The sequence below is a fragment of the Cololabis saira genome, chromosome 1 (genome assembly GCF_033807715.1).
Source record: "Cololabis saira isolate AMF1-May2022 chromosome 1, fColSai1.1, whole genome shotgun sequence".
NCBI lineage: Eukaryota > Metazoa > Chordata > Actinopteri > Beloniformes > Belonidae > Cololabis > Cololabis saira.
Genome location: NC_084587.1, coordinates 34,787,577 through 34,813,316, shown reverse-complemented (window position 1 = coordinate 34,813,316; position 25,740 = coordinate 34,787,577). Strand labels below are relative to the sequence as shown.

General features: G+C 38.4%; 3 protein-coding genes across 3 annotated transcripts; 2 read left to right on the top strand and 1 right to left on the bottom strand.

Moving 5' to 3' along the window:
- The first annotated feature begins 4,246 nt into the window (after positions 1–4,246).
- hmox2a (heme oxygenase 2a) lies at positions 4,247–9,147 on the top strand. The gene is made up of 7 exons (XM_061721605.1): positions 4,247–4,332; positions 4,929–5,049; positions 5,161–5,278; positions 6,649–6,816; positions 7,170–7,493; positions 7,621–7,753; positions 8,437–9,147. Exons 2-7 carry the CDS (start codon positions 4,958–4,960, stop codon positions 8,562–8,564), a joined length of 963 nt encoding a protein of 320 aa, XP_061577589.1. The 5' UTR covers positions 4,247–4,332; positions 4,929–4,957; the 3' UTR covers positions 8,565–9,147.
- A 2,240-nt stretch (positions 9,148–11,387) lies between these two features.
- Positions 11,388–14,419, bottom strand: tmem186 (transmembrane protein 186). The gene is made up of 2 exons (XM_061721642.1): positions 14,343–14,419; positions 11,388–12,173 (listed from the first exon to the last, which is right to left on the bottom strand). The coding sequence occupies exons 1-2, from the start codon at positions 14,343–14,345 to the stop codon at positions 11,511–11,513; spliced, it is 666 nt and encodes a 221-aa protein (XP_061577626.1). The 5' UTR covers positions 14,346–14,419; the 3' UTR covers positions 11,388–11,510.
- A 375-nt stretch (positions 14,420–14,794) lies between these two features.
- On the top strand, positions 14,795–24,890 carry gde1 (glycerophosphodiester phosphodiesterase 1). Its single transcript, XM_061721592.1, has 6 exons — positions 14,795–15,155; positions 17,464–17,639; positions 19,693–19,798; positions 21,099–21,191; positions 22,789–23,000; positions 23,250–24,890. Exons 1-6 carry the CDS (start codon positions 14,913–14,915, stop codon positions 23,395–23,397), a joined length of 978 nt encoding a protein of 325 aa, XP_061577576.1. The 5' UTR covers positions 14,795–14,912; the 3' UTR covers positions 23,398–24,890.
- The last annotated feature ends 850 nt before the right edge of the window (positions 24,891–25,740 follow it).

Sequence of the window (25,740 nt, the reverse complement as noted above, 5' to 3'; positions counted from 1 at the left end):
AAAAAACCTTAGAACTGAAAGAGGATGCACTTTCCTTTTTTGCATGTTTATACAGTTAGACTGTGTTAGATTGTACAGGGATGTGACAATTGGATGAATGCGTTATAATGACAGTGAAACTTCTACAGTCACGTAGGGATATATCAGTCTTATCAAGCTCAGAACTGAATTCTTCCAGAAATTTCTCCAAGCACCTTGATCGTATTCCAGGTGAAGGGGCTTGAAGCCTATCCCAGCTTCAGCAGACAAGAGGCAGGGTACTCTAGGCAGGTTCCAGCCCATCACAGGACTGCATAAACCTAATATGTATGGTTTAGGACTGTGAGAGGAAGGGGGACAAGAGAAATCTCAAGCAAGTACAGGTATTTTGTAAAACTAAGTAATTAAAATAAAAATATAACTCACAAGGACAAAATGACAAAACATCAAGAGTCACACTGTTGTTGATATCCCCAAATAACCTAAAATCTGAACCAAACCCAAATGCATTCAGCTCAAGGTGAATGCAGCCCACGCCTTTTTATTATTGAAAGTAGGAGGAAATCCTTCACAGCCAGGAAGGTTTCCCCTTCGTGCAATAAATATCCAAAATAATGTGCCAAAAACAATCTGGAATGTAGTAAACAATATAAAGGAAAAAACTACCCACATGATACATGTGTGACTAACCGGCTCTGGCATGGCTGGACAGTTGATCACAGCAGCGCCATGAAACCCCCCTGGGAGCAACGGTCTTAGTTGAACAGACAGAAACATTCTCTTTGCCGCATAGTAATAAATAACCCATTGGCAAACGGCACTGGCTAGGCATACTTAAGAGTATTACACATCAGTTATAAAAGCTGCGCGTCCTTTCCTATATATTGTTATTGACTAATGATTCAGAGCAACGCGGCCAAAATGTTCATAAACACAGGAAATTGTATTGAATATAAAGACAAAATCACGAGCCGAGGTCAATGTAATATTGTTGATCATAGGAAGCTCGTCTCAGCTATTAACAATGACAAAAACAAACAGAGGGTGGGACGTTCGGTGCGAGACTCTTTGGAGCAGAGCAGCAAAAAACTAGAATTGGGGTTTTCCTCCAATCAAGCAGAGCTCCCTGACCCTCGAGACATGAAAGAAGTGCTTGCAGCTGCCAGAATCCCTTTCAATACACAGAGGTTTTATAGAGGAGAAGAAAAAACAAAACAACAACCTCAAAACCAGTACCTTTGTTCCTTTGTTTGTGTTCTTCAGGGAGCCTGTAGGTGAACTAAGGGTATTCTCTGTCCAGGGTGTGACTACACCTACAAAAACAGACCCCTATCTCGTGGCTATATCAGGTGTATGGATTACGAGTGCAGCAGTGTAACAACGGGTCATGGAAGGACATAACTAATTATGACAGTGACATGTTATCCATAGGTTTCCGGTGCACTGTCTATTGGTCCCGCAGCAGGACTTTGCACTTGTTGTGTTGTTGTGAAGAGTCTCTTGTGAATGGTTTTGGTGACTGGGGAGAAAGTTGGTTAACTTACAAACTGGTACACAATTTAAAAAAAAAAAAAATCTTGGGACCTTAAAAGAACAAATTAAAAATTTCAGTGCATGGTTTCTAAATTTACTATGATTTTCATTTACTTACACACAGCTTGAGCCCCAACTGATTGATTTTACTGGGTAATATGTGTTTACCACGTTGTAATATTGCGAATCCTTCTGAGTGTTCTGGTATTGAAGACACAAAATGATATAGCAGTTTAGGTCTTATTTTCGTGCAGGGGGTTATTTCACACTGTTAAACATTGCTGCTTTTCTTTGGTTTTAAAACTCTCCACATATTCTATATTAGGAAAGCGCCAGGACTTTTCCAGCACTGTACCTTCATCTTCCTGAGCCTTGCCTTTGTAATGTTTGCAGGATGTGGTTTTTCATTGTCCCATTTAAAAGAAAATGCACCCATGTTCTTGAAAAGAATGTCATCATGAAGCTAGTATCTGTGCTCTACATTATCAAGGAACTGTTCAGCATTAATGCTGCCTTCACAGAAGTGTAAATAACTCCTTTTACAACTCCATAAATGTTGGTTGTTTTTATATATATATATATATATATATATATATATATATATATATATATATATATATATATACAAGTTTCAACAGTCCTTTTCATCTCTGTTCCAATCTTGTTTTTTTTTAAGTTATTAGAGCCATATAGCTCTATATTGTAGTTCTTAACAAAAGTTTCCCAATGTAATCCTTGGACATGTGGTTATATCAGCCTTTGATTCATTTTTTCCACACATCTTTTGACAAACATGGTTTCTCTGCCCACCTGTGCTCCTCAAAGACCACACATTCATGCATTCATACATTCAAAGATCATTGCTGTAGAGGAAATCATGATCACAATTACATATTATCAAAATGTGTTTCATTCATTCATTCATTCATTCATTCATTCATTCATTCATTCATTCATTCATTCATTCATTCATTCATTCATTCATTCATTCATTCATTCATTCATTTAATCGCTCACCTTATTATTAGCCCTACATTTCACCCATCCTTAATTTTGTGGCAGTGTGTTTTACTCCTTAAATTAAAAAACTGATTTTATTTTCAAGATGGAATGAAACTAACCAGACAAAACATTCAATTTCTTGCGTTAAACTGTGGTTATATCATAAATGTAAGAAGGACTCTAAATAATTCCCCGGCTGATTTCGGGTTGTCACCTCAAACATTTCAATTACTATTCATGTGCTTTACATTGAGTCTGGTGACCCCTGCTGATCTAAAGAGCTTGTTACAATGGAGAGTGTTTGGAGAAAAGAGAGAAAGAGAGAAAGAAGCACATGATTTCTGAACAGATGGAGGCATGAATGTGCTGGCCTTCTGCACTGACATGTAAATGCCAACAGTTTGTCTCATAAAACAAACATTCACAATAAACTGTCATAGGATGTTTAGTGATATTTCACCTCTCTACACCAGTTACCAGTGTCTACCTCATACACATCCTACCTGCCTTTTTTGCACTGTTTTTCTTTCTTTCCCGTACTGCATTACTTTTTATTTTTCATTCCAATGTATATACTGTTTATATTTTGTAATTATATATATTTTTTAAATTTTTTACCATTTCCCTGCATGTTTAAGACAACAACAATAAGAACAAACACAATAAGAACAAACACAAAGGCCAGATGTATATCCGTTTTAGGAGTAAAACTGTGGAACTCATTAGACAACAAACTTAAATTAGCAAACTCAATAAAAGCATATAAGCTATTATTCAAACAAAGGTAATGGACACTTATATAGAAGCAGAATTAGCAAACAAAGAAGAATGTACACATGTATGCGTGTAGTTGTGTGTGTGCCTGTGTGTAGGTGTGTGTGCCCGTGTGTGGGTATGTACCGGTATGAACATATGCATGTATAGTATGTAGGATTTGATGTATAGACACAATACACATGCAAGAGATGAAATGACAACCTAAATTGGTTTTGTCAGTTTCTTTAGCATCTTTTCACTTTCTGTTTTCAGAGCTATTATTATTATTATTATTATTATTATTATTATTATTATTATTATTATTATTATTATTATCATTATCATTATTATTATTATTATTATTATTATTATTATTATTATTATTATTATTATTATCATTATTATTATTATTATTATTTTGTGTAGCCTCATGATACTTCATTTGTTCTTTTTGTATATTCTACTATGTTAAAAGGTGGGCAAGATAAGCTTTATGCTTCAAGCCCATACCTTTTCGGTCAAAATAAATAGAAAAATCTGTAAATGTTTACTGTCTTGCTTATTGATTTTTATGCTTGTAGTTGACCAAAATAAAGACTAACTAACTGAACTAACTAACTACAGTATGTGTGTGTTGAGTGTACTACTGCTGCTGCACAAAGTGAATTTCCCCATTGAGGGAGAAATACAATCTTATCTTATCTTATCTTAATTCAATACTGTTAACAATTTTTCAAATATCTAATGCATGAAAAAGTTAAATATTGTATATTTTCAGTCTGCCCTTTCTTTCTATCCTCTCATAGATGTTATAAAAACTCACACACTCTGTTCCTCCCATTAGACACAGGCCTTCGCCTCTTTTCTGAAATGAAACATAATTGGTTGTAAAGTTGATGTTTAACCAATCACATGCTCCGTTCCCTCTAGCAGCTCTCTGATTGGCTGTCCCGTCTAGGACTCCTCCCCTTTGACGTGACGTGCTGCGGTCTCGGGACGTGCAATGCAGACAGTTTTAGCGAGGTAGACAAACATTAGTGTCTATAATTTCCACAAAACACGGTAAGAATATATTTCATGAGCTTGCTTTTACAAAGATATATACTTTACTTAAAAAATAAATAAAAAAATAACAGCATGTGAATGAAGTTGTAAGGGCACCAGCTGGTTACATACACTGACGACGTGCAGTGTCAGTTTTATAACTGTCCCCTCTAATGTCTCATTGGTGTTTTTGTTTGTTTCACTGCAATCATTTCTCATGATCCATCAATAATAATGCAACTAATATGTTATAGGACAACAATAGTTTAATTATTGATAGTTTTAGTGGCTCATAAATAAATAAGTAATTTGATAATTATAATTTGTGCCTGCCTGAAGTGATTTGATCATGTAGCAGAGAAATATGAAACACTGTAGGGATTATTTGACATCTTTGAGCTGACTGAGAGGGTTTGTTATGAGGAAGAGTAATTGATTAATTACAGTTTATATCATTTTTTTAATCATTTAATCCATGCAGATTCGTTTAATAGTTTTAGTTGAGCCTATCAACTAGGTATGCATTTTTAAGAATCTGCAGAAACAACATATGGTCTTATAACGTGTACTTAAATTAAATTGATCAGCATGTCTTCATCTTTCTCCCTCATTAGGTAAAAAGCATTCTGATTAAAGCAACACAATGGAAAATAACGTGACATCAGAGCCCAAATCCAACGGTGTGAAGAAAGGAGGACCCAGGATTATTGTGGATGAGGATGATGAAGATCTCAGGTATGGAAGATAAACTCCAGCATTGTCGGTTTGTTACGAAACATCAGAAATTGTAATGATTTAACATGTTGATGTCTGTCTACTTTTCCTTCTCTGTCTGTTTCATCCAAGTCCAAACGACCTGTCCGAGATGTTAGCTGAGGGCACAAAGGAGTCTCATGACAAAGCAGAAAACTGCCAGTTTGTCAAAGATTTCCTCAGGGGCCGCATCAAAAGAGAGTTGTTTAAGGTTGGCTTCCAAACTATTTTGTATTGATGTCATGCATAATAAATCCTACAGCAACAATGCTGATAGAAATAACACATTTTAACCAAGGAATTCCTTCATTTGGGATGTTTTGTTTTGTGTAACTGCAAGTGCACGAAGCTCCAGGAGGGTTTTTGTGACATAAATATTGTCATCAGAAGGTGTACATGAAGATTTCTGTTCACTACCATGTGCTTGGCATTGGTTGTCACTCATTCTTTGTATGCACACACCTGGTACACTTCTTACTGTGGTTGTCGTATTTGTCGGCTCATAGGCACATGTGGAGTACACGTGAAAACATTTTTGGGACTTTTTTAAATTTAGCAGGGTTGGTAATACTATATCTTCTCTAACTGAACATGCCTGGAAAGTTTCAGGGCACCAGGGCATGCAGTACAGTGGCATATACCATAGTTTTGCAAACAGTGATGCCAAAATGCAACAAAATTGGAGGAGATGCACATTTATCCTATTTATCCTGCTATATGAATATGGAAAATACAAACAGCAGCAATGACAGTGGCAAAAAACTGAGGTAGCCCAAATGAGGAATAAAAACAGTAAAGTTGGTATTCCTGCTAGTACACATGACATTCTGTCCACTTACATTATTTCCTGCAAGGTAAGGCATACATCACCACAAAATGAAGTAAACATTTTTGATTTTCACAAGCTGCGGAGAGTACATTTGAAGGCCAATTATGTCACGGCTGCATGATGTAAGCTGTCCTATTTCAAAGACTCCTCCAAATACAGTCAACAAATACAAGCTTCTTTCTAATGGGCGGAGACGGCACTATCAGGTGGATCCTTTGCGCCGTAGCACATCAGACATGGGTGATATTTGACAGGTGGTTTGCAAACATGACAGATGCCCTGCAGCCATATCTCAGCCTGAGATGAATCAAACGCGGCCGCTAACGGTAAGGTGTGTCCTTTCCTTGGAATAAACTACATGGGGAATGGAATACCTGCCCCTGTCTTAAGCGATGGCCGAGAAACTTCTGGTGTCAACATTTCCAAGTGACAGAACTGCGACTGATGACATAAATGGGAAGTTCTCTAAAAAGCTCTTTTGTCAGTTCAAAGCTCTTCTGTCAGTTCAACAGCACATTATTCAACCTTTGTGGCCTTCAGTGGACATTCTTTTTTTTTTTTAGATGGCAATTTCCAAAGCATGCAGCCCTTAAACTGCATCATGGCTACTGTGGTGTAACCTTGATTTACCTCGACTCTGTTCTAATGTTTGATCCAAAAAAAATTTGTATCGATGAAGACATTTTTCAGTTGTCAAGATCATCAACTTATACTGGCTTAATTATTTCCTCTCCTTCTTCATGTGTTGTCAGAGAGGCACAGCAGCTTTGTTCTTTGTCTACTCGGCCTTGGAAGAGGAGATTGAGAAGAACAGAGACCATCCACACATCGCTCCAATCTACTTCCCGGCAGAGCTGCACCGCCGTGAGGCCTTGGCGCAGGACCTGGAGTACTTTTATGGAGAGGACTGGGAGAGCCAGGTGAGCAGGAACCAAACAGATAATCTTTTAACTTAGAGGTTAAAAGGTTGAGCCCCAAACATGATGTACCTTTTCTGCAGCAGTAATCATGCATCAATACCTAAAGGCTTGATTATCAATGTTTTTCACTTAACTCGGTACAAATTGTTGTTTCTTCATTTACTTATTGCATTGTTATTTATTCAATTCAATTCAGTTTTATTTATATAGCATCCGTTAAAACAGAAGTTGTCTCTAGGCGCTTTCCAGAGACCCAGAACATGACCTCCCCCGTGCAATTATTACATAAACATCTGAGATAAACTGTGCTCACATATTCATATGGATTTAAAAGACAAATCGTTCTCCCACAGATCAGCCTCTCCGCAGGCACCAAACCTTATGTGGACCGCATCCATGAGGTGGGAGAGAAGGAGCCTGTTTTGCTGGTGGCCCACTCCTACACCCGCTACATGGGTGACCTCTCAGGGGGACAGATCCTTAAGAAAGTGGCCCAGAGGGCTCTGAAGCTCCCCTCCACAGGAGAAGGTCTCAATTTCTACCAGTTTGAAGGAATCCACAGTCACAAGGGCTTCAAGCAGCTTTACCGTAGCAGGATGAACGAGCTGGAGATGGACACAGAGACCAAAGACAGGATTGTTGATGAGTCCAATCGGGCCTTTGGCTTCAACATGATGGTGAGTGAGCAGGGATGACCGATATTATGACAGAGGAACATTAATAAGAAACAAATTAACCAGTAGAATGTTTGGGGTGGGGGTGACCATAATGTGTGACACAAACCTTGTTTTGTCCTGAAAACAGGTATTCTCAGAGCTTGAGGACGTTGGAAATACCATTGAAGAAGAAGTCCAAGATGCAGGTTTTGGACACGGTCATGCAGAGATCATGGAGGGTGGAGATATCAACAAGTGCCCGTACTATGCCGCTAAAATGGGTAAAAGAAACAAGTGTCTTCTGCTGTTGATGGGTTACAGGAGTACACGTGCTAAGAAACAATTTGTTTGAAGAAAAAAAAAAATAGAAAAACCCCACTTCATTGATGCCTTTTACATTTATCACTTTTACAATGTTATTTATCCCCTACTTAATAATGATAGAAATGCAGATTTTATTCTGCAGTTAGACACTCTCCTGAATTTAAATGATCTCTGAGTAAAAGTGAGTTCCTAACAATGTGGGTGTTTTGATGACCTACCCCAGTTTGAAGTGGTTTTAACCCTGTACCTAATGTGGAAAATTCAAAATTCAAGAAACTTTGTTTATCCCGAGGGAAATTACTGTACAACAGTTTCAGGACAAGAAAATAATACAGGGTTAGAGTAAAAATGATAATAGTAGTTAACATAAATACAATGAGGTAAATAATAGAATAAAGGCTAACTAGACATACATCCAACAATTAACTAAGTATGACAAATATAACAAAAATTGCAGCTAAACATAGGTAGATAATATACATAGGGGAGAAAGAGCCGTTGGTATTAAGCACTTGCAGACTAAGGATGATAGAAGGCCATCAAATAACTTATTTTTCACTTGTTGTAATTGTTTTATTCTTGTTTCTCTGTATTAATTTTTGACATTTGCTCTCTGTCCCATACCTCCTCCTTTGGACAGCTGCCAGTGGGAATCCCACTTACGCATTCCAGTTCGCCATGACGCTCCTCAGACATCCAGCTGCTCAGGTGGCTCTGGCCACCTGGGTCGCCCTCCTCGCTGGGTTTGCTGCCTGGTACCTCCTGTGAACTCTGACAAACTTCATCTGCCTCCAATAAGCAAAAATCGTATCAGATTTTATCCGTCACAGTTTATTATCATCCCCCAAAAAAGAAGTGTTGAACAATAGGAATCAAAACTAGACCCCAACATTTGATGCACTTCATTACTGACATTTTGCATTTCTTCATATGTGGAATAAACTGTTGTAGTCTTTGCAGTTTTGTCTTATTTTGAACAGTCATAATATAAGAGCTTTTTCTGGTGATGCGCATGTTGTTTGACAGGTAAAGGCAACTTCCTGATGCATGTACTCAGTATGCCGTTGTAAGTGTGTATACAAACTTTATATACACTTTACCATACAAAAAACTGAAATGCATATTAAACTGTGCAATTAAAGTTGAAGAATATTGAATGTATTTAATATAAAATAGATGCAGGTTGTGTAGGGGGTTGTTTTTTAAGAGGAACTGTTCAGGTTTGCACATTTGTCAGTCAATAAACAATGGTTATAATTTACAACAAATGTAATAATCTTTGTATTTTCTATAGAAATGAAATCAAAATATGAATCCTTTTGCGTCTCCACTTTGGATATTTTCAACAGATATCTACAAAAACTACAAATTCATTGTCCAATGAAAAGAATCATTCAAATAAAGAGGAAGAAAGAAAAAGACATTAAGTCAGTCACTGATGTCTAACGTGAGCAGATAAACGGCACACACCTTCTTCAGAGAGCAGTCTGAGACTTCATTTGTGTGGTAATTAAGTCAGGGGATATTTGCTTACGGTAGTTAAATTATCCTTGAGAAGTTTTTAGGTCATGATTTTGTCATTTTATATCGATGTTGAATGTCGTAAGTAGATTGACATGACTTTAGGCAGTCTTCATCCTTCATAATCATCCAAATTTTACTTAAAAGAAATGTAATGTATTAGAATGAGTGAAAATGGTGTAAATACCACTTGAGATCAAAAACAACACAATGCACTACACAATGTTATTACTGAACTAAATCAAGTTTAAGCCAGAGACCCTCGTGTTGTGTGTACAACATGAGAGATGGTATCATCTCTGCTCCTGTATCAGTGCTATGTAAATTGCAAAGGATCAATGGATTTTGATAGTGATAAGATCATCTTTGTCACTTACACAATTATACACAGTACCAAGGCAGTGAAATGTTGTAATCCAGATGCAATAAAGAAAGGTTTAAGAAATATATGTACATATACATAACACAAATGGAACAGTTATATATTATAATAGGTGCATGTGTTTAAAAAAAAGTCAAGTTTTTAAGCCGTGAGTTGAGCAAACGGGCAGCCTGAGGGAAGAAACTCTTCCTCATCCTCTCAGTGGCAGTTTCCAGGATGGCTGGATCTTCACAGCCCTTGACCTGCATCGCTGGGTGTAGATGTCCTGCAGGTTGGAGAGGGCGGATCTGATAGTCCGCTCAGCTGAACGAACCACCCTTTTGAGAGTCAATAATTCCTGCTTGGTGCAGCTGTCCATCCAGGCGGTGTTGCTCGCGGACAGTATGCTCTCAGTGGTGCAGTTATGATCAGTTGTTTATTATAGCAATTGTTCAACACTTCCTTGAATGAGGCCTGGGCCTTAAACATTAAATATGTGAGGGGTCAATTTTAGGTTATGCTGTTCCAAATGAACGGAGCCGTAAGCAATGTGTACATGTGTGGGTGCTGAAACCAGACAGTGTATCATTTTCAGCCTGCTGGAAGAATATTCTCTCCAAGTCATCAGTTTGAGTTAGATACAATAGTTTTATGACCAATTTGTCAGTTTTTACTCTAAAGTTATCTCTGCAAGATTTACGGTGTACTTTCCACTATAACAGCAAGTGATCATTTGAATTTTTATTAAATAGGCTCATTCAAACTAAACAGCTATATTAAATCTTAGTTGGGTACTGTTCTGATTAATGAATGTGACTGTAGACCTGAGGTCTGCTCCAACTGTCAGCTCCTTTAAATCAGGGTTAAAAACATTACTGTTTACTCAAGCGTACTCCTAAATTAAACTTACCTGCTGTACTCTACTGCCCTTATTTTTAACAGCTTGTGCTTTTTATTATTTCACTTCTTTTCTTATCATCTTATTCTTAATTTTTTCAATCTTATTTGTTATTTACTGTCTAATTATGTCTTGCCGCTTTTAATGTCAATGTAAGACACTTTGAATTACCTTGTGTTGAATTGTGCTATATAAATAAATTTGCCTTGCCTTGCCTTACCTTGTAATCTTGAGCACACATCTGACGTATGATTTCATATTAAATTCATTTTATTCTATCAAGTGCAACACTAAGATCAGGATAACGACATGCGGGAGCCTTCACTTGCTTCGCCACACTGTGATTCGGGCAAAGTGCTCGTCAAACCAAAGCAGGGTGGCTGTCAGTGTATAAATGCAGATATTATTGGCAGGATACACAGCTGGTTTGTAGCTTGGCTTTGTGGCTGCTTTAAAATTCCAGGGGCGCAGTATGACAAGAGTTTTGCTTCAAAATGTAATAAAACTTGACGCCTGGACTGTAGGAGCTATGAATAACTTATCTTGCTCAGCTGTAGGACTTACCTACTTAAGAAGAACTTGCTCACCTCAGCTAAAAAATAAGTTAATAGTTTTGTTGTATTTGAAAGTAATTCAATTAAAAAAAATATCCTGTTCTATAGGCGGCGACTGTTCAAGATGTCTGGACCTGGATCTTATTTTCCTCAGCAAGTGAGTTAAAGCAATCAGAAAATGGTCAAGACTGCAGTCATGAAAAAAAAAAACGAAAACATGTTCTTAATCTGGCAGACAGAACAGAAAACAGCAATAATTTTCAGCTGTATATTAACATTTTTATTATTTATCATGTACAACCCATTTAGCTTATACTTATATTTTTGCAGGAATATTTGGGTAAAATCATATTTATCTTTTTACATGCTAAACAAAAGTGTCATTTTAAACTGCCAAACACCTTCTCAAACCCCTGTTTGTCCACCACTCTCCCAAAATGAGTGGAAAAATACAATGTCTCTGGAGTGCTGTATCTCTTAAATTTCTGGATGGTCTCCTTTGCAGAGTCTCCTGTGTCCGCGATGGTCATAACATCTGACACAGGCAGATAGAAATCTTGGCGCTTACCCCAGAAAGTGAGGTGTGCAACTTTGAGCATGGTCTGTGACTGATCCAGGTACATCATCCCAACAACCCTCCTGAAGAAGTGACTGGCAGTGTACAGCATGACACCGGCAAACACTGCAATTCCTGTTGCATAGCTGACTAGAAAGATTGAGGCGTCTCCCTGGAAGTAAAGGACATACACCGGGGGCAAGATGAGGCCAGTGATTACCGTCTGAAATAGTTTAAGCCTGGAAATGGCTCTGAGCAGCTTAATATGTGGAAGGGTGTAAATCACAGAGTACTTCTGTGAGGCTAAGTCTGAGTATCTGACTGAGGATGCAATTTTAGCAGCAAAGAGTCCATTGCATCGCTCTTGGGTTGGTGCATGACTTGGAGATGGAGGCAAACCACGAGAAATCCGGCCTGTAAGCAGACATGATCCTCTGGTACAGGACACAACCTGGGAAGTTAACCTGCGCAGCAACGCCAACTTCATCTGTGGAAAAGTAACATTGTTTAGATAAGGCTCCTATAGAACTATAACAATATACATCCTGATACCCTGAAATTTTAGTCAGATAATCTGCTCATTAAAACCACACGTGTGTGCTTATTGAATTAAAATGTAGGTGTTTTTAGTACCAGTCTGGATCACTGCTAGATATGAATAAGATTTTCAGCATGATCAGTCCGTGAGGCTACAGAATTGGACTGCAACTTGCCTAGATGTTGCAGTTATTTAAAACAGCCTTGGTATTATAAAGGCATGGTCATCAGTGTTATTTCATTTAATTTGATTTTTATTTTTGTACATGTAAAAAAACAACACTTCAAGAGAAGTTAAGAAAACAAAACAACAAAACAAAGAATGTCATCCTTTAGAACTTGATATCTTAGTTTCTTTCTTGTATGACTTTTTACCAGTACAGTCTTTACATGTGCAAAAAAGGAGTAGGAAGAAGTGTAAACTTATTTAATCCACCCCCATTCACTAATCATTTAACCCGTATTTATAAATACTCACACACTGTACTCACACTGCTAAATAACATTAGTATTATTATTATATACTGTAATTATACTCACACACATAGTTGAATATTTCTATATATTTGTACACACGTCCCTATAAATATTTATATAAATATACTTATTTACACTATACTGTCTCTATTAAATGCATCTGCTCTATAGACGAATCCGGCGACCGGTTTGTGTGCGCCGCCATCTTGCGGCGGCGCCATTGCTGCGGTGGCAGGTGTCAATCTGCCACCGCAGCGCTGTTATTGTAACCTGACGCTACAGCATCATTATAGCTGGATTGATGATGTTAGACAGTGGCCTTCCATAAATAATGAAGGTATCTTAAATTAATGCTGATGTTAATTTATAAATAATGATTTGTTTGAGCGATAAGCAGGAAAGAATAGAGGAATAGGGAGATAAGGGAGTGTATGATTAAACACTGTAATATAGCTCTCTCCACCTCCTCTCCTTACGAGGCATGTCTGCACAATTAAATATTACCTGTGTATGTTTTGTTTAATTTTAGGTATCCAATAATATTTTATTGATCGCCTGGCGTCCGATGACGAAAAAAAACGCAATTACAGGTCTCTAATTGAAGGGCAGAACTATCTCAGCTCCGGATGATACAGAATACATACATACATAACCCCAATCTGCAGATAAAACTAGTTTGTGGAGGAAAAAATATTAACTCTATTTGTAGCTGCAGAAGAAAAAAATAATCTCACGAGGAAAACAAAAATATTGCTCATGTCTCGGAGCCTCTTCAGCATAAAAAAAAAGAAAAGAGAAGTAAGAGTAATAAAAAAGATGTACTGTATGTTGTACTATTATACTAATTTATTGAAACACATGGCGAGTCAAACATCTACCAAAGCAGCTGTCAAACACTAAACAAGGTAGTAAGACGTGGGTTCTGCAGAACTGCGGCAGTAAATCCTCATCGGAGCTCCACTAGTAGTGATTTCATATGGATCAAACCGTTAATAATCATTATTTTCTCCATATACCGCTCCCTGGCTTCCTTGTTTAAGGTATCCAGGTAAATTCCAGTTCCTTTCCAGCAGTTTAACATCTTTTTTTTGCGTTCCGTCTGTTCACTTGGTGAAACAGAAAAGTGGTTTTGACAGTCCGTCCCGTCTTCATTCACTATCAAAACAAGTGCACGTGACGGGACAGGAGTGTTCCGATGATACAAATACATTAAGAGAGCCTGGCAGGGAGCGGAGTAATAGATCCATACGTATATATGTCTATGGGCTGGAGCGGAGGAGCGGAGCCGCCACCGCAGTAATGGCGGCCCGCTCGACTTCCGGGTTTCGCCGGATTCGTCTATATCTATGTGTATATCTACTCTCTCTCTCTCACACACACGCACACACACAAATGAATTATGCATGGTGAGGTCGCTGTACATATTGCAACACAAATCCATTGACCCAGAAAATAGTAACTTTACGTTCTGGAAACGTAGAAACACTGCTGTAGAGGAATAAACGTGCACACGTGTGACACGAGCTGTGACACTCCTGAATAAACAGCAACTAGCCGATTATTACACTTTCACGCCTGTTTCTTAATTTGCTCAGCGATGGGTGCGTTGTAAACAGTATTATGAGGAGGGAAAGAGACTCACCATAACTGTCGTGAGGTTAAACACATGGAAGAAGAAGACACAAACATGAAAACAGCGGTGACCAAAGTCAAGCAGACAGCAGTGACCCGGAAGTGTTCCACGTCATCTGCTCGCCTGCCCTCTTGTGGAAAACTATGTAAAAAATAAAAAATAATATATATTTTTTTTATAAATGTATTTGTGATTTCGTAAAAAAAAATAAAAATAGATAAATAAATTAATTAAACATTTTGTAATTAATCTGTTGCTCATTCAGGGACTCGGAAGAGCAAAGCTGTCATATCCGCCTGCCGGGGTAAAGCCTGATTTATGGTTCCGCGTTAAATCGACGGCGTATCCTACGGCGTAGAGTACGCGGCGACGCGCACCGTACGGTGCGTGCCGCCGCGTACCCTACGCCGTAGGGTGTGCGTTGGTGTAACGCGGAACCATAAATCAGAAAATGGTTTGGTTTTGACAGCAGCTGTCACAGCTTTGCAGAGCGGAGAACATTTACAGTTAATGACACACTGACAGTCGCCGGTGCTCCCTGCTGTCTGCTCCCTGCTCCTCCTTCTCCCAGACAGCAGCATGTTCCAGCTGGGGGATGAGGTGAGCCTGTACTCGCTGGTGTTCGTGGTGCTGCTGCTGGGCTCCCGCAGCCCGCTGTGGAGCTCCGTGCTCACGGCCTCGCTCTACCTGTTCCTGGCCATGTTCCGCTTCCCCCAGGTGAGCAGCGGCCGGGCCCGCCAGGTGCTGCAGCAGGTGGCGGTCATCGCGCACCGCGGCGGCGGACACGACGCCCCCGAGAACACGCTGGCCGCCATACGGGAGGTGAGGGCCGCCTCCGCTTTACATAGGGTCACCTTTCAGAAACAGAAATAAGGGACACCCCGATTTCAATTCAATTCAATTCAGTGGCGTCAATTCAGTCAAAGCTAAGGTATGGCAAGGTTACAAGTCACAGAACTTAACTAGAGTATCAATCAACACGTCCAGCAAATGCTCATCACAGAAGTCTGTTATGTAGCTAATCTGTGTGGTCAAGAAAATTGGAACTTTTTCAAATGCAGTCTCGCTCACTGCAAAAACTCAAAATCTTACCAGGAATATTTGTCTTATTTCTAGTTAAAATGTCTCATTTTTAGTCAAAAAATCTCATTACACTTAAAACAAGAGTCATTACCAGAAAAATAACTTGTTATTTGACCATTTTCACCTGTTTCAAGTAAATTTTCACTTGAAATAAGTAGAAAAATCTGCCAGTGGGACAAGATTTATCTTCTCATTACAAGCAAAACAATCTTGTTCCACTGGCAGATTTTTCTACTTATTTTAAGTGAAAATCTACTTGAAACAGGTGAAAATGGTTGTTTTTGAGTCTTGTCTTAAATGTAATGAGATTTAAAAAAAAAATGAGACTAAAAATGAGACATTTTAACTAGAAATAAGACAAATATTCTTGTTAAGATTTTGAGTTTTTGCAGTGTATAATAACTAGTGAAATCGATCATGTTGTTCTTATTTGCATTTGTAGTTATTCCATAAATGTATTTAAAAAAACAAACATTTACATTTAACCCTTGAAGCAAAGGTGTGGCGGCTGCCATACCTTGCCATACCCAATTGACGCCCCTGATTCAATTCAATTCAATTTTATTTATATAGCGTCTTATACAACAAAAGTTGTCTCTAGACGCTTTCCAGAGACCCATACCCAGAACATGACCCCCGAGCAGTTATTACATAAACAATGGCAGGTAAAAACTCCCCTAGTGGGAGAAAAACCTTAAGCCAAACAGTGGCAAGGAATTTCAGTAGTGCAGGAGCCAAAAAAAAGCCCCAAAACTTCTAAACTGCATAGAAATCTGTTTATTTTATATGAAAAAACAAAATTCTTTGATTTAAAGTTTAAAGTGCTTTAATAGCATTGAACTTGCATGACTGTACAGACAGCCAACCCTATGTCCACATCAGCCAAGATGTATAATATAGCCTACAGGTGAAGAATATGGTGTAAAAGTTAGTTTATTTCAATAATTCAACTAGAATATGGTTTAAAAGTTAATTTATTTCAATAATTCAACTAGAATATGGTGTAAAAGTTAATTTATTTCAATAATTCAAATAGAATATGGTGTAAAAATTAATTTATTTCAGTAATTCAACTAGAATATGGTGTAAAAGTTAATTTATTTCAATAATTCAACTAGAATATGGTGTAAAAGTTAATTTATTTCAATAATTCAACTAGAATATGGTGTAAAAGATAATTTATTTCAGTAATTCAACTAGAATATGGTGTAAAAGTTAATTTATTTCAATAATTCAACTAGAATATGGTGTAAAAGTTAATTTATTTCAATAATTCAACTAGAATATGGTGTAAAAGTTAATTTATTTCAATATTTCAACTAGAATATGTTGTAAAAGTTAATTTATTTCAATAATTCAACTAGAATATGGTGTAAAAGTTAATTTATTTCAATAACTCAACTAGAATATGGTGTAAAAGTTAACTTATTTCAATAATTCAACTAGAATAGGGTGTAAAAGTTAATTTATTTCAATAATTCAACTAGAATATGGTGTAAAAGTTAACTTATTTCAATAATTCAACTAGAATATGGTGTAAAAGTTAATTTATTTCAATAATTCAACTTAAAAGGTGAAACTAATGTTACCTAGTCTGATTACATGCAAAGCAAGATATGTTAAACCTTTTATTTGTTATAATTTTGATAATGGAATTGTTTATTGATTTCATAAAATATTCTCAAATGTATTTTTTATTTGGGGTTTTCATAAACTGTGAGCCATAATCACCAATTATAGGCTACGCAGCGACGCGCACGGTACGGTGTGCGTCGCTGCATACTCTACGGCGTAGGCTCTGCGTTGGTGTAACACGGAACCATAAATCAGCCTTCACACTTCATACAGCTCAGCGCAGTGTGTGGATCAGTTTTACACAGATTCAGTTCCAAGTTGGTTACCACATGTTCATAAAAAGGTAGTGTCCATGGCATGCTGTAGTTTCACGCCAAAATCAGGCTGAACTTTAATTTCCTTACTGAATGCAATGTCCCGTTTATGGAGATCGTGTGAAAACAACACTAAAGTTTATATCCATGTGCTGCAGGCCAGCAAGAACGGAGCATCTGGTGTGGAGTTGGATCTTGAGTTCTCGGCCGACGGCATCCCCATACTGATGCACGATGAGACTGTGGACCGGACCACCAATGGGTCAGGACCACTCACCCAGATGAGATTTTCTGAGTTAAGGAAACTGGATGCAGCTGCTAAACATCGACTCAGGTAAGAGAGAACAATATTGATACACACTTAAACTGTAGTTACAACTAGGCAATAATTTTACGCCCTTTTTACCACCTAATTTCTGTCAAACTTCAAGTACAATCTTTGATAATCTCTAAATTTAACAGAAATCTTGGCAGCTTCTTTGTTGCATTTTGTAGTATTTGAAAATTAGCCTTCCCACCCCTCTAAAACTACCTACCAATGATTTGACGTACATGAGTCCTTCAAACACTCTTCACCTCACTTCTCAGCAGGATGACCAATTTCTGTATTTCCTTCCCTGCAGTCCACAATTTACAGATAGAGCTGTAAGTAGCACAAGGAGTATTCAATTCAATTCAATTTTACTTATATAGCATCTATAACAATACAAGTTGTCTTTAGGCACTTTCCAGAGATGAGAACATGACCCCTGAGCAATTATAACATAAACATAACATAAACACTGGCAGGTAAAAAACTTCCCAAGTGGGAGAAAAACCTTAATGCAAACAGAGGCAAGAAAAACTCCCCTTCAGGAGGGAAGAAACCTTGAGCAGGACCTGATCATAAGGGGGACCGTCCTGCCGGAGGCCAGCTGGGCAGAGCAGGAAAAGAGAGAATGAAGAACAGAGAAAGGAGAGACACAGACACTGTCAAAGGTATAAAAGACAAGAAATATTAGTATTAACTATCTGTAAGCTGGATAATTTAGAGTTCTTTGTAAATATCACTGATACATGGTTAGTTGGTGCACTACAGGGGTGACTATATAAGCAGATGTAGACAGCAGACACTGGGATGGTCAGGGGGCGGGACTGCAGGTCAGCATGCAGCTCCTGAAGCTCTGGCCTGCAAACATGTACAGAAGAGAAAAGGAGGGGACTAGCATAACAAACTACTAGAACAATGGATAACAATGATGGTTATGAGATACTTATAATTAATAACTGTGGATTGAGCTGAAGAAAGGGAAGAGAAGGAGAGGAAAAGGGGTGATGGGCACTCAGTGGATCATGTTGGTGTCCCCTTGGTATCTATGACGAAGCTATGTTTAATACTGGCTGCTCTAGTCTTGTTCTGTAGCTGCAGCTACGACTACTGGCCCTAACACACTAGAGTTTACACTCACTATAGGCTTTACTAAACAGAAACGTTTTAAGTTTGGTTTTAAAGGTGGAGGTGATGTCAGCCTCCTTAACCCAGACCGGAAGTTGGTTCCATAGTAATGGTGTCTGATAGCAGAACGCCCGCCCTCCAAATCTACATTTGGATACTCTAGGAACAACGAGTACCACTCTGCGAAAGGAGAGCTCTGTTAGGAACATAAGGTACCATCAGGTCTTGCAAATATCACGGAGCTCTGCCGTTTTGGGCTTTATAAGGAAGTAATAACATTTTTAATTGTATTCTGAGTTTTACGGGGAGCCAATGGAGGGAGGTTAACACTCTTGTTGATTCCCGTCAGCATTCACGCTGCTAGATTTTGGATCAGCTGGAGCCTATTCAGAAAATTACTTGGACATCCTGCTAATAATACATTACAGTAATCTAGTTTAGAAAATACAAACGTGTGAACTAGTTTTTCTGCATTACTTCTGGGAGAGGATGTTCCTAATCTTTGCAATATCATACACCTGATTAATATAATATAAAGTCCTGATATATAATATAAAGTCAACAGACATTCAACACTCTTAATTTGTCATGGTGTAGTAAAACATCAGTACTGTGGTCCCCAAACAGACTGAGGAACTGCCCTGGCTCTCTCACTAAAGGCCAGTGCTAGAAATTAAACTCTTTACTTTTAAAATACGTTACATGTTCAGTGTTGGTAAGTGTTATTATAGGACAGTTGCTGCATCAACAAACTATGTCCATTACTCACTAAGACTAAAGAAATACTTGTACATCTTTTACTATTTTGTCAAGATTTACTTGAGTAAAACTCCCCTCTCGTAATGGGCAGTGAGACAACAGGACAAGGATAGTTAAAAAAACAAATCCAGAAAAAAAATGTTTTGAAATGCCTAACCTAGATGTGAACCTTGCTTGTTTTGTTTGTCACCAGGGACAAGTTTTCTGGAGAGAAGATCCCAACCCTGGAGGAGGCTGTGGAGGAATGCATCAAACTGCAGCTCAGCATCTACTTTGATGTCAAAGGTCATCCAGATGAGGTGCAGCCAACAAAACCAACAAACAAGCAGAGACTTGGTGTGCAATCTGTCAATATTTTTAATTGATCTGCACACAGACAAAATTGCCAAAGGCCGAGAACATGATGTTGGGGCTGTGATATGAGGGCCAAAGATGGCTTATATATTGCTCTCGTACAACATATTCATAGTATATCAGGGATATCATGGGGTATACCAATTAGGGATGGGCGGTATGGACAAAAAAATGTATCACGATAATTTCTGGCATTTATCCCAATAACGATAAAAAAATACCAATACAAAAAGTGTCATCAACGGCAATCTTTCTTTCTTTCAGGCTCATTTCTTTTTCTTTCTTTCTTTCAGGGTCCTTTCTTTCTTTCTTTCTTTCTTTCTTTCTTTCTTTCTTTCTTTCTTTCTTTCTTTCTTTCTTTCTTTCAGGCTCATTTCTTTTTCTTTCTTTCTTTCAGGGTCCTTTCTTTCTTTCTTTCTTTCTTTCTTTCTTTCTTTCTTTCTTTCTTTCAGGCTCATTTCTTTCTTCTTTCTTTCTTTCTTTCAGGCTCCTTTCTTTCTTTCTTTCAGGCTCCTTTCTTTCTTTCTTTCAGGCTCCTTTCTTTCTTTCAGGCTCCTTTCTTTCTTTCTTTCTTTCTTTCTTTCTTTCTTTCAGGCTTATTTCCTCAATTTATCGTTTTTACCGTGAGATGACAAATTCTTACCGTGGGGAATTTTTTTGACGGTTTATCGTGAACAGTAAAATATCGCCCATTCCTAATACCAATGGATTAAATGTTGTGATGACACAGTCCGTCATTTGATTTAATGTGACTAAAAGATACAGAATTGATTATTCCAAAAACAAATAAAAATACATGTAATGTACATGTGTTTTGGAAAATTCATAAAATGAACACTAGTATGTTTATCAATAGTTAAAAAAATCAATGCGATGTACAACAAGATTAGACTGGTGACAGGGTAAGTCAACAACAACAACCGTCTCCCAGCCAAATGTCCTTCATTTCAGTTAAACTGCAGTATTTCTTACCAATTTAAGCAGCATATTAAAAGTCTCCTGGCTACTTGAGGGGCTGTGTGTTCAGCACATTTTTGATGAGTCATGATAGCAAAGCTGCAGTGTTAGTTGTTGTTTCAGGCACTGATATTCTTGAGTTGAGAACAGCGTCTGTACCCCACACAGCTGCTGCTTACCACCAAGTGGCTGGATGGGAACACCACACACAAACACGCGTCAAAGCTGACACATTATATAAACATCTGATTGACCCCGAGTGACCATGTGTTTTTCCTTCCCACCCAGGCGTCCGCTGCTCTGAAAGACTTGTATAAGAAATATCCAGTGCTGTACAACAGCAGCATCGTCTGCTCCTTCGAGCCCAAAGTCATCTACAGGGTAAGAGGGATCTGTTAGTGTGCTGTATCTGAACAAAGGCTGATGCGGTTGTTTTTGCAGAAATGCTCGAGACTGCTGTGGATATGAGAGATTTCAGTTGTAACCAGTGTATGCGATGATATTAAATGTGTTCTCATTGAATTTTACCTCATTAAACGAGAGGAAACTAGAGTTTACAAGAAAACGTAATAAATGAATCATTTGAAGATTTTCTGGTGACTGTGTCCCAGAATGTAATTATTAGCATGCACACGGAAGAAAAACAGCAAAAGATGCTTTTTGGGTGAGCTAGGTCATTGCAAATAAGTATGGGCCATCACACTGCTGAGCCATGGTGATATGTCTGAGAAACCATGGAGCCTTCAAGGCTCAGTGTTGGATTTTGTTCTTCTTCTGTTAGTTTAGCACACCTGTGTAAGCTGAAATGTCCTGACTCACTGAGGCCATAGGATAAAACACCCTTCTCACCTATACATGTGTACCAATGCCATCTTTGAGCTTGGTTCTCTTGGACAGAGATCTCTGTTGTTTCCAGAATTGCTGGAAGCGCTCTGCTGGTTTGGGGGTCCCAGCCCTCGACGCTCCACTCGCACCACTGTTGCTTCGCTTTACACATCTTTTGCATGTCCTCTTTCATCCCTTGGTATTTTTTCCAGCCTCTTGTGTCTCTTATTGATGTTGCTTGGGATTGTTACATAAATCCAAACACCCTTCATCTGGAGTGTGTTGACCACCACAATGTCTGGTTGGATAGTCATCAGCAGTTTATCCGTATGGATTTGGAAATCCCACAGGATCTTTGCTCTGTTATTCTCTCCTGGAAATATCTCCCGTTTTTAACACTGGGACTTCCGGTCCACACTAGACACCGATGTTCCTGTGCACTATTTCAAACATTCCGTGTATGCCTTGCTCCACTTTTAAAACCAGTATAATGCTCCTTGAGCTCTTGATAGCCCTCTAATGCTGGTGTAGCACTGTTCTAGACGTTCCAGTATCCATTTGTGCAGCATCGATTCACAGGGTTTCCTTTCGTTTAACCAGGGGGTAAACAGATTTGTTTATTTGATCTAGAGTCTGGAGTGTGTGTTGCTGCTCTGGTATTTCCTTTCCCCTTTTGGGCTTTGCACATCCTCCAAACTGCTCTGATGGCTTTCAAGACCTTCCACATCGTGTAGATTCAGGTTATCTGCTGGTACTCTGATGACATTGATGATGTCCTGACTTTAAGTTAACCACTTTGAGTGGGTTTCATCTATTAGTAGCTGGTTAATTTGTATCAAAACACATCTGTCTGTGTCTGGTAGTGTCTAGCTTTTAATGTGAAAGTCTTTCTAGGATGTCAGCCATTGTAGTAATAATGATGATCATAATGTTAGTGTTTTGGACATTCAGACTCTTAAATTGTCATTACCTGTCTCACAAGCCATATTGAGCCAACATTCCTGCAAAAAAACATTTGTCCTCTTTTTTTAGAGCATAGAAGAAAACTATTCTGTAACGAAAAGCCCAGTTTTATTATCATACATTGCTGTTGTGTATTACTGTCATTGTTGCCATGCAGTACGCGTTCATCAACTCCTTTCTTTTCACCTAGATGAGGCAGAGGGACCCCGACGTGGTCACGGCGTTGACCCACAGGCCATGGAGCCTGAGTCGTTTTGGAGATGGCTCCCCACGTTTCTCATCGCTATGGAAACATCATTGGATGACGGTAATGGACGTCTTGTTGGACTGGGCACACCATCACGTATTGTGGAGGCTCTGTGGCGTCTCGGCCTTCCTGATACAGAAGAACTTCGTGTCACTGTGAGTTTCCACAGCTGAGAGCAATCAGCTGTGTTCCCATTTCTGGATTGTAAACTGGAGATAATTGCAACATGGTCTCTTAAAGGTCCATGTTGTGATTGTCTTTATATGGGTTTTATTTACAAGACATTTTGAAACATTTTTTTTTAGTTCCTTCTTGCTGAAGTGGCATTCTGATATCTTAAATGTCAAAAGAATACATTTTCTTGTCGTGCTGTTCTCATCAGTGAAACACTGTGCTGTGTGCAGGGACTACGTGCAGTACTGGGCTCAGAGGGGCGTGGAGGTTGTGGCCTGGACCATCAACACAAAAGTGGAGAAAGAATACTACCAGGAGCTGTTGCACATCAACTACATCACAGACAGCCTGGTGGAAGACTGTGAGCCTCATTACTGAGAAACGGACACATCCTCACTGTAGGGACAGAACCCATAAATGAAGGGAACTTGGGGTGTCTGTGGCGCTGATGGTAGTGTCTTTTTTGTCCACCATCTGAGGTGGTTCCATCTCCAGCCCCTCCACATGTTAAAGTGCCGTTGTTTAAGCAGGATATTGAACCCCGCATTGCATGTAATATGCTAATTAGTTTGTGATTGTATGAAGACGCTGCATTCTGTTTGTTGCACAGTATATATAAGAATAATAACAAGTAGTGAATGAGTGATTTGGGGAATACCTGAGAGAGTGCTGTATAAAACCTACATGATGTTTCAAGGTGCTATAAACGTCTGGATCTTTTAGAGTTACACTCAGAAGTCATTGTACATATGCGTCATCTTCCCACGTAGCACATCCTACTTGTTAGATTATTCATGTGTGGATGTCTGCAGAGGCAGTCAAAACAGGTTTGGTTGCATTCTCAACTAACATGATTAGAGGTAAAGTAACAGCTCATTAAAACACAATTATATTATGAATTCGGTCGTGTGTGTGTGTGTATGTATGTATGTATGTGTGTGCGTGCGTGCGCAAGTTAATTAATCCATTACAATCCTGTATCTAATGTACTGTATTCAACAACTCAGGACTTTAGTATTTTTTTCACTGTCTTGTTAGTTGCTTCTGTTTTTCTTGTCTTTTGAGGCCTTTGCTCTGCACTGTGTGCTTTTTACTCGCTAAAGGTAATTTGACGGAGAAAAACTACCTTAATGTGATTTTTAACGCTTGTAAATGATAAATACTAATTCACAGCTAATGCAAACGTATCACATTTTTCAGAAATCAATATTTATTACCTGTGTAGTATAGAAAAGGACTGAAACTCAAACAGTATGTTTTTTTTATCTTGCTTCCATTCCATGTTCTTCATCGAGCTGCCAGTTTACTATTGCAGAAAGCTATTAGTGAAAGAAGTGCAGCAAAAATAGTTGACTTTTAAAAGCATTTTAAAAATTGGTTGTGCAACATGAAACAGTACGATAAGAATAATCAAACTGAAAGGACATTGTGGTGGTTAGTACTGTTTCCTAACTTAAAGGTCCGGGTTTACTCCAACCCCTCTCTCTGTGAGGAGTTTTCATGTTCTCTCCGTCCTTGCGTGGTTTTCTCTGGTTAATGTGTCTTCCTTGTACAGTCCAAAGATATACCTGCCAGCGAGATGGGTGATTCTGCATTGTCCTGAGGAGTGAGTGGACTTGTCTGTGTGGTTCTGTGATGGATTGATGGCCAGTCTTCTACCGTCGTCCTCTCACTCAGCTGTGATCTCACTCTCTGTGATACTAAGTAGAGTGGAAGGAGGTGTAGAAGACAAATTGATGGATGCATAGATGGGAGTTTGACAGAAAAATATGTAAATATAAAAAGGAAAAGAAAAGACAAAAATGTGTAAGTCAAATGAAAAAAATTGTAAATATACTTTGAAGAAAATAATAAAAATAATGATAAACATGTTAATTTCTCTTTGCATATTATGTTTGTCTTCCTTCAAAATGTATTGCATTTACGTGCATCTTTCTCATCAATGGCAGTATGGGTTTTTTTGGCTTATATTCACTCAGATTTTCTCCCTCTGAGCTGCAAGTATGCAGTTTTTTACTCTGCAGCAGCAGCAAAGGACCAATACACTCAATTAATTAGCTTTTGCATTGAATGCTTCTCTCTGTGCTCTGATTTTAGTTTAGGGTTTTTTTGTATAATTTTTTTTTTTCTTAAATTAATGTATTATTTCCTTGTAGCTTTTGTTTTATAAAAAATTGCTTTTTAACATCCTTGGGATATTTCAATGGAACGCCAATTCATTCAAAATTAAATAAATACTTAAATTATGAAATTCAATTAAATAGATTCATGAAATAGATACAAAATGAATTAATTTAGTCTTTATTTTTTAACTGGAAACTTTTTTTATTTCATGACAAATTATTTAATATCGGTATATTTATTTATTTCATGGTTCTTTTATTTCATGTTCTTATATTCAAATGAGTGGGTGTGGTTTTATGTGGGTGTGGCCAGTCGTGAACTTCAGTGGATCCTCATGAGGGGCAGGAAAACCGTAAGGATCTAAAAAAATCTACCGGTGGATTTCAAATTTTATTTGAGTTTTCCTCCGGGCTGATAAGAGCTTTGAGGTCAGGGAGAGAGCCTTCAAGGAAGAGCCTGTCCAGGTCGGGGGTTGCTGACTGGCTCGCTACCCTCTCCACCGCACCAATTAGCTGCCTCTCAGATGGAGAGAGGGTGCCATCATGACTGCAGTCCATCATGGGCTCTTCTGTCCCCCAGACCTGTCCCTGGAGTAGA

Excerpts from the sequence above, each read along its gene's own strand:
- gde1 (XM_061721592.1), top strand. The coding sequence starts at position 14,913 with ATGTTCCAGCTGGGGGATGAGGTGAGCCTGTACTCGCTGGTGTTCGTG. Across the intron at positions 21,192-22,788 it reads AGCCCAAAGTCATCTACAGG|ATGAGGCAGAGGGACCCCGA; the intron begins GTAAGAGGGATC and ends CTTTTCACCTAG. Across the intron at positions 23,001-23,249 it reads CAGAAGAACTTCGTGTCACT|GGACTACGTGCAGTACTGGG; the intron begins GTGAGTTTCCAC and ends TGCTGTGTGCAG.
- hmox2a (XM_061721605.1), top strand. The coding sequence starts at position 4,958 with ATGGAAAATAACGTGACATCAGAGCCCAAATCCAACGGTGTGAAGAAA. Across the intron at positions 5,050-5,160 it reads GAGGATGATGAAGATCTCAG|TCCAAACGACCTGTCCGAGA; the intron begins GTATGGAAGATA and ends GTTTCATCCAAG. Across the intron at positions 7,494-7,620 it reads CCTTTGGCTTCAACATGATG|GTATTCTCAGAGCTTGAGGA; the intron begins GTGAGTGAGCAG and ends TCCTGAAAACAG.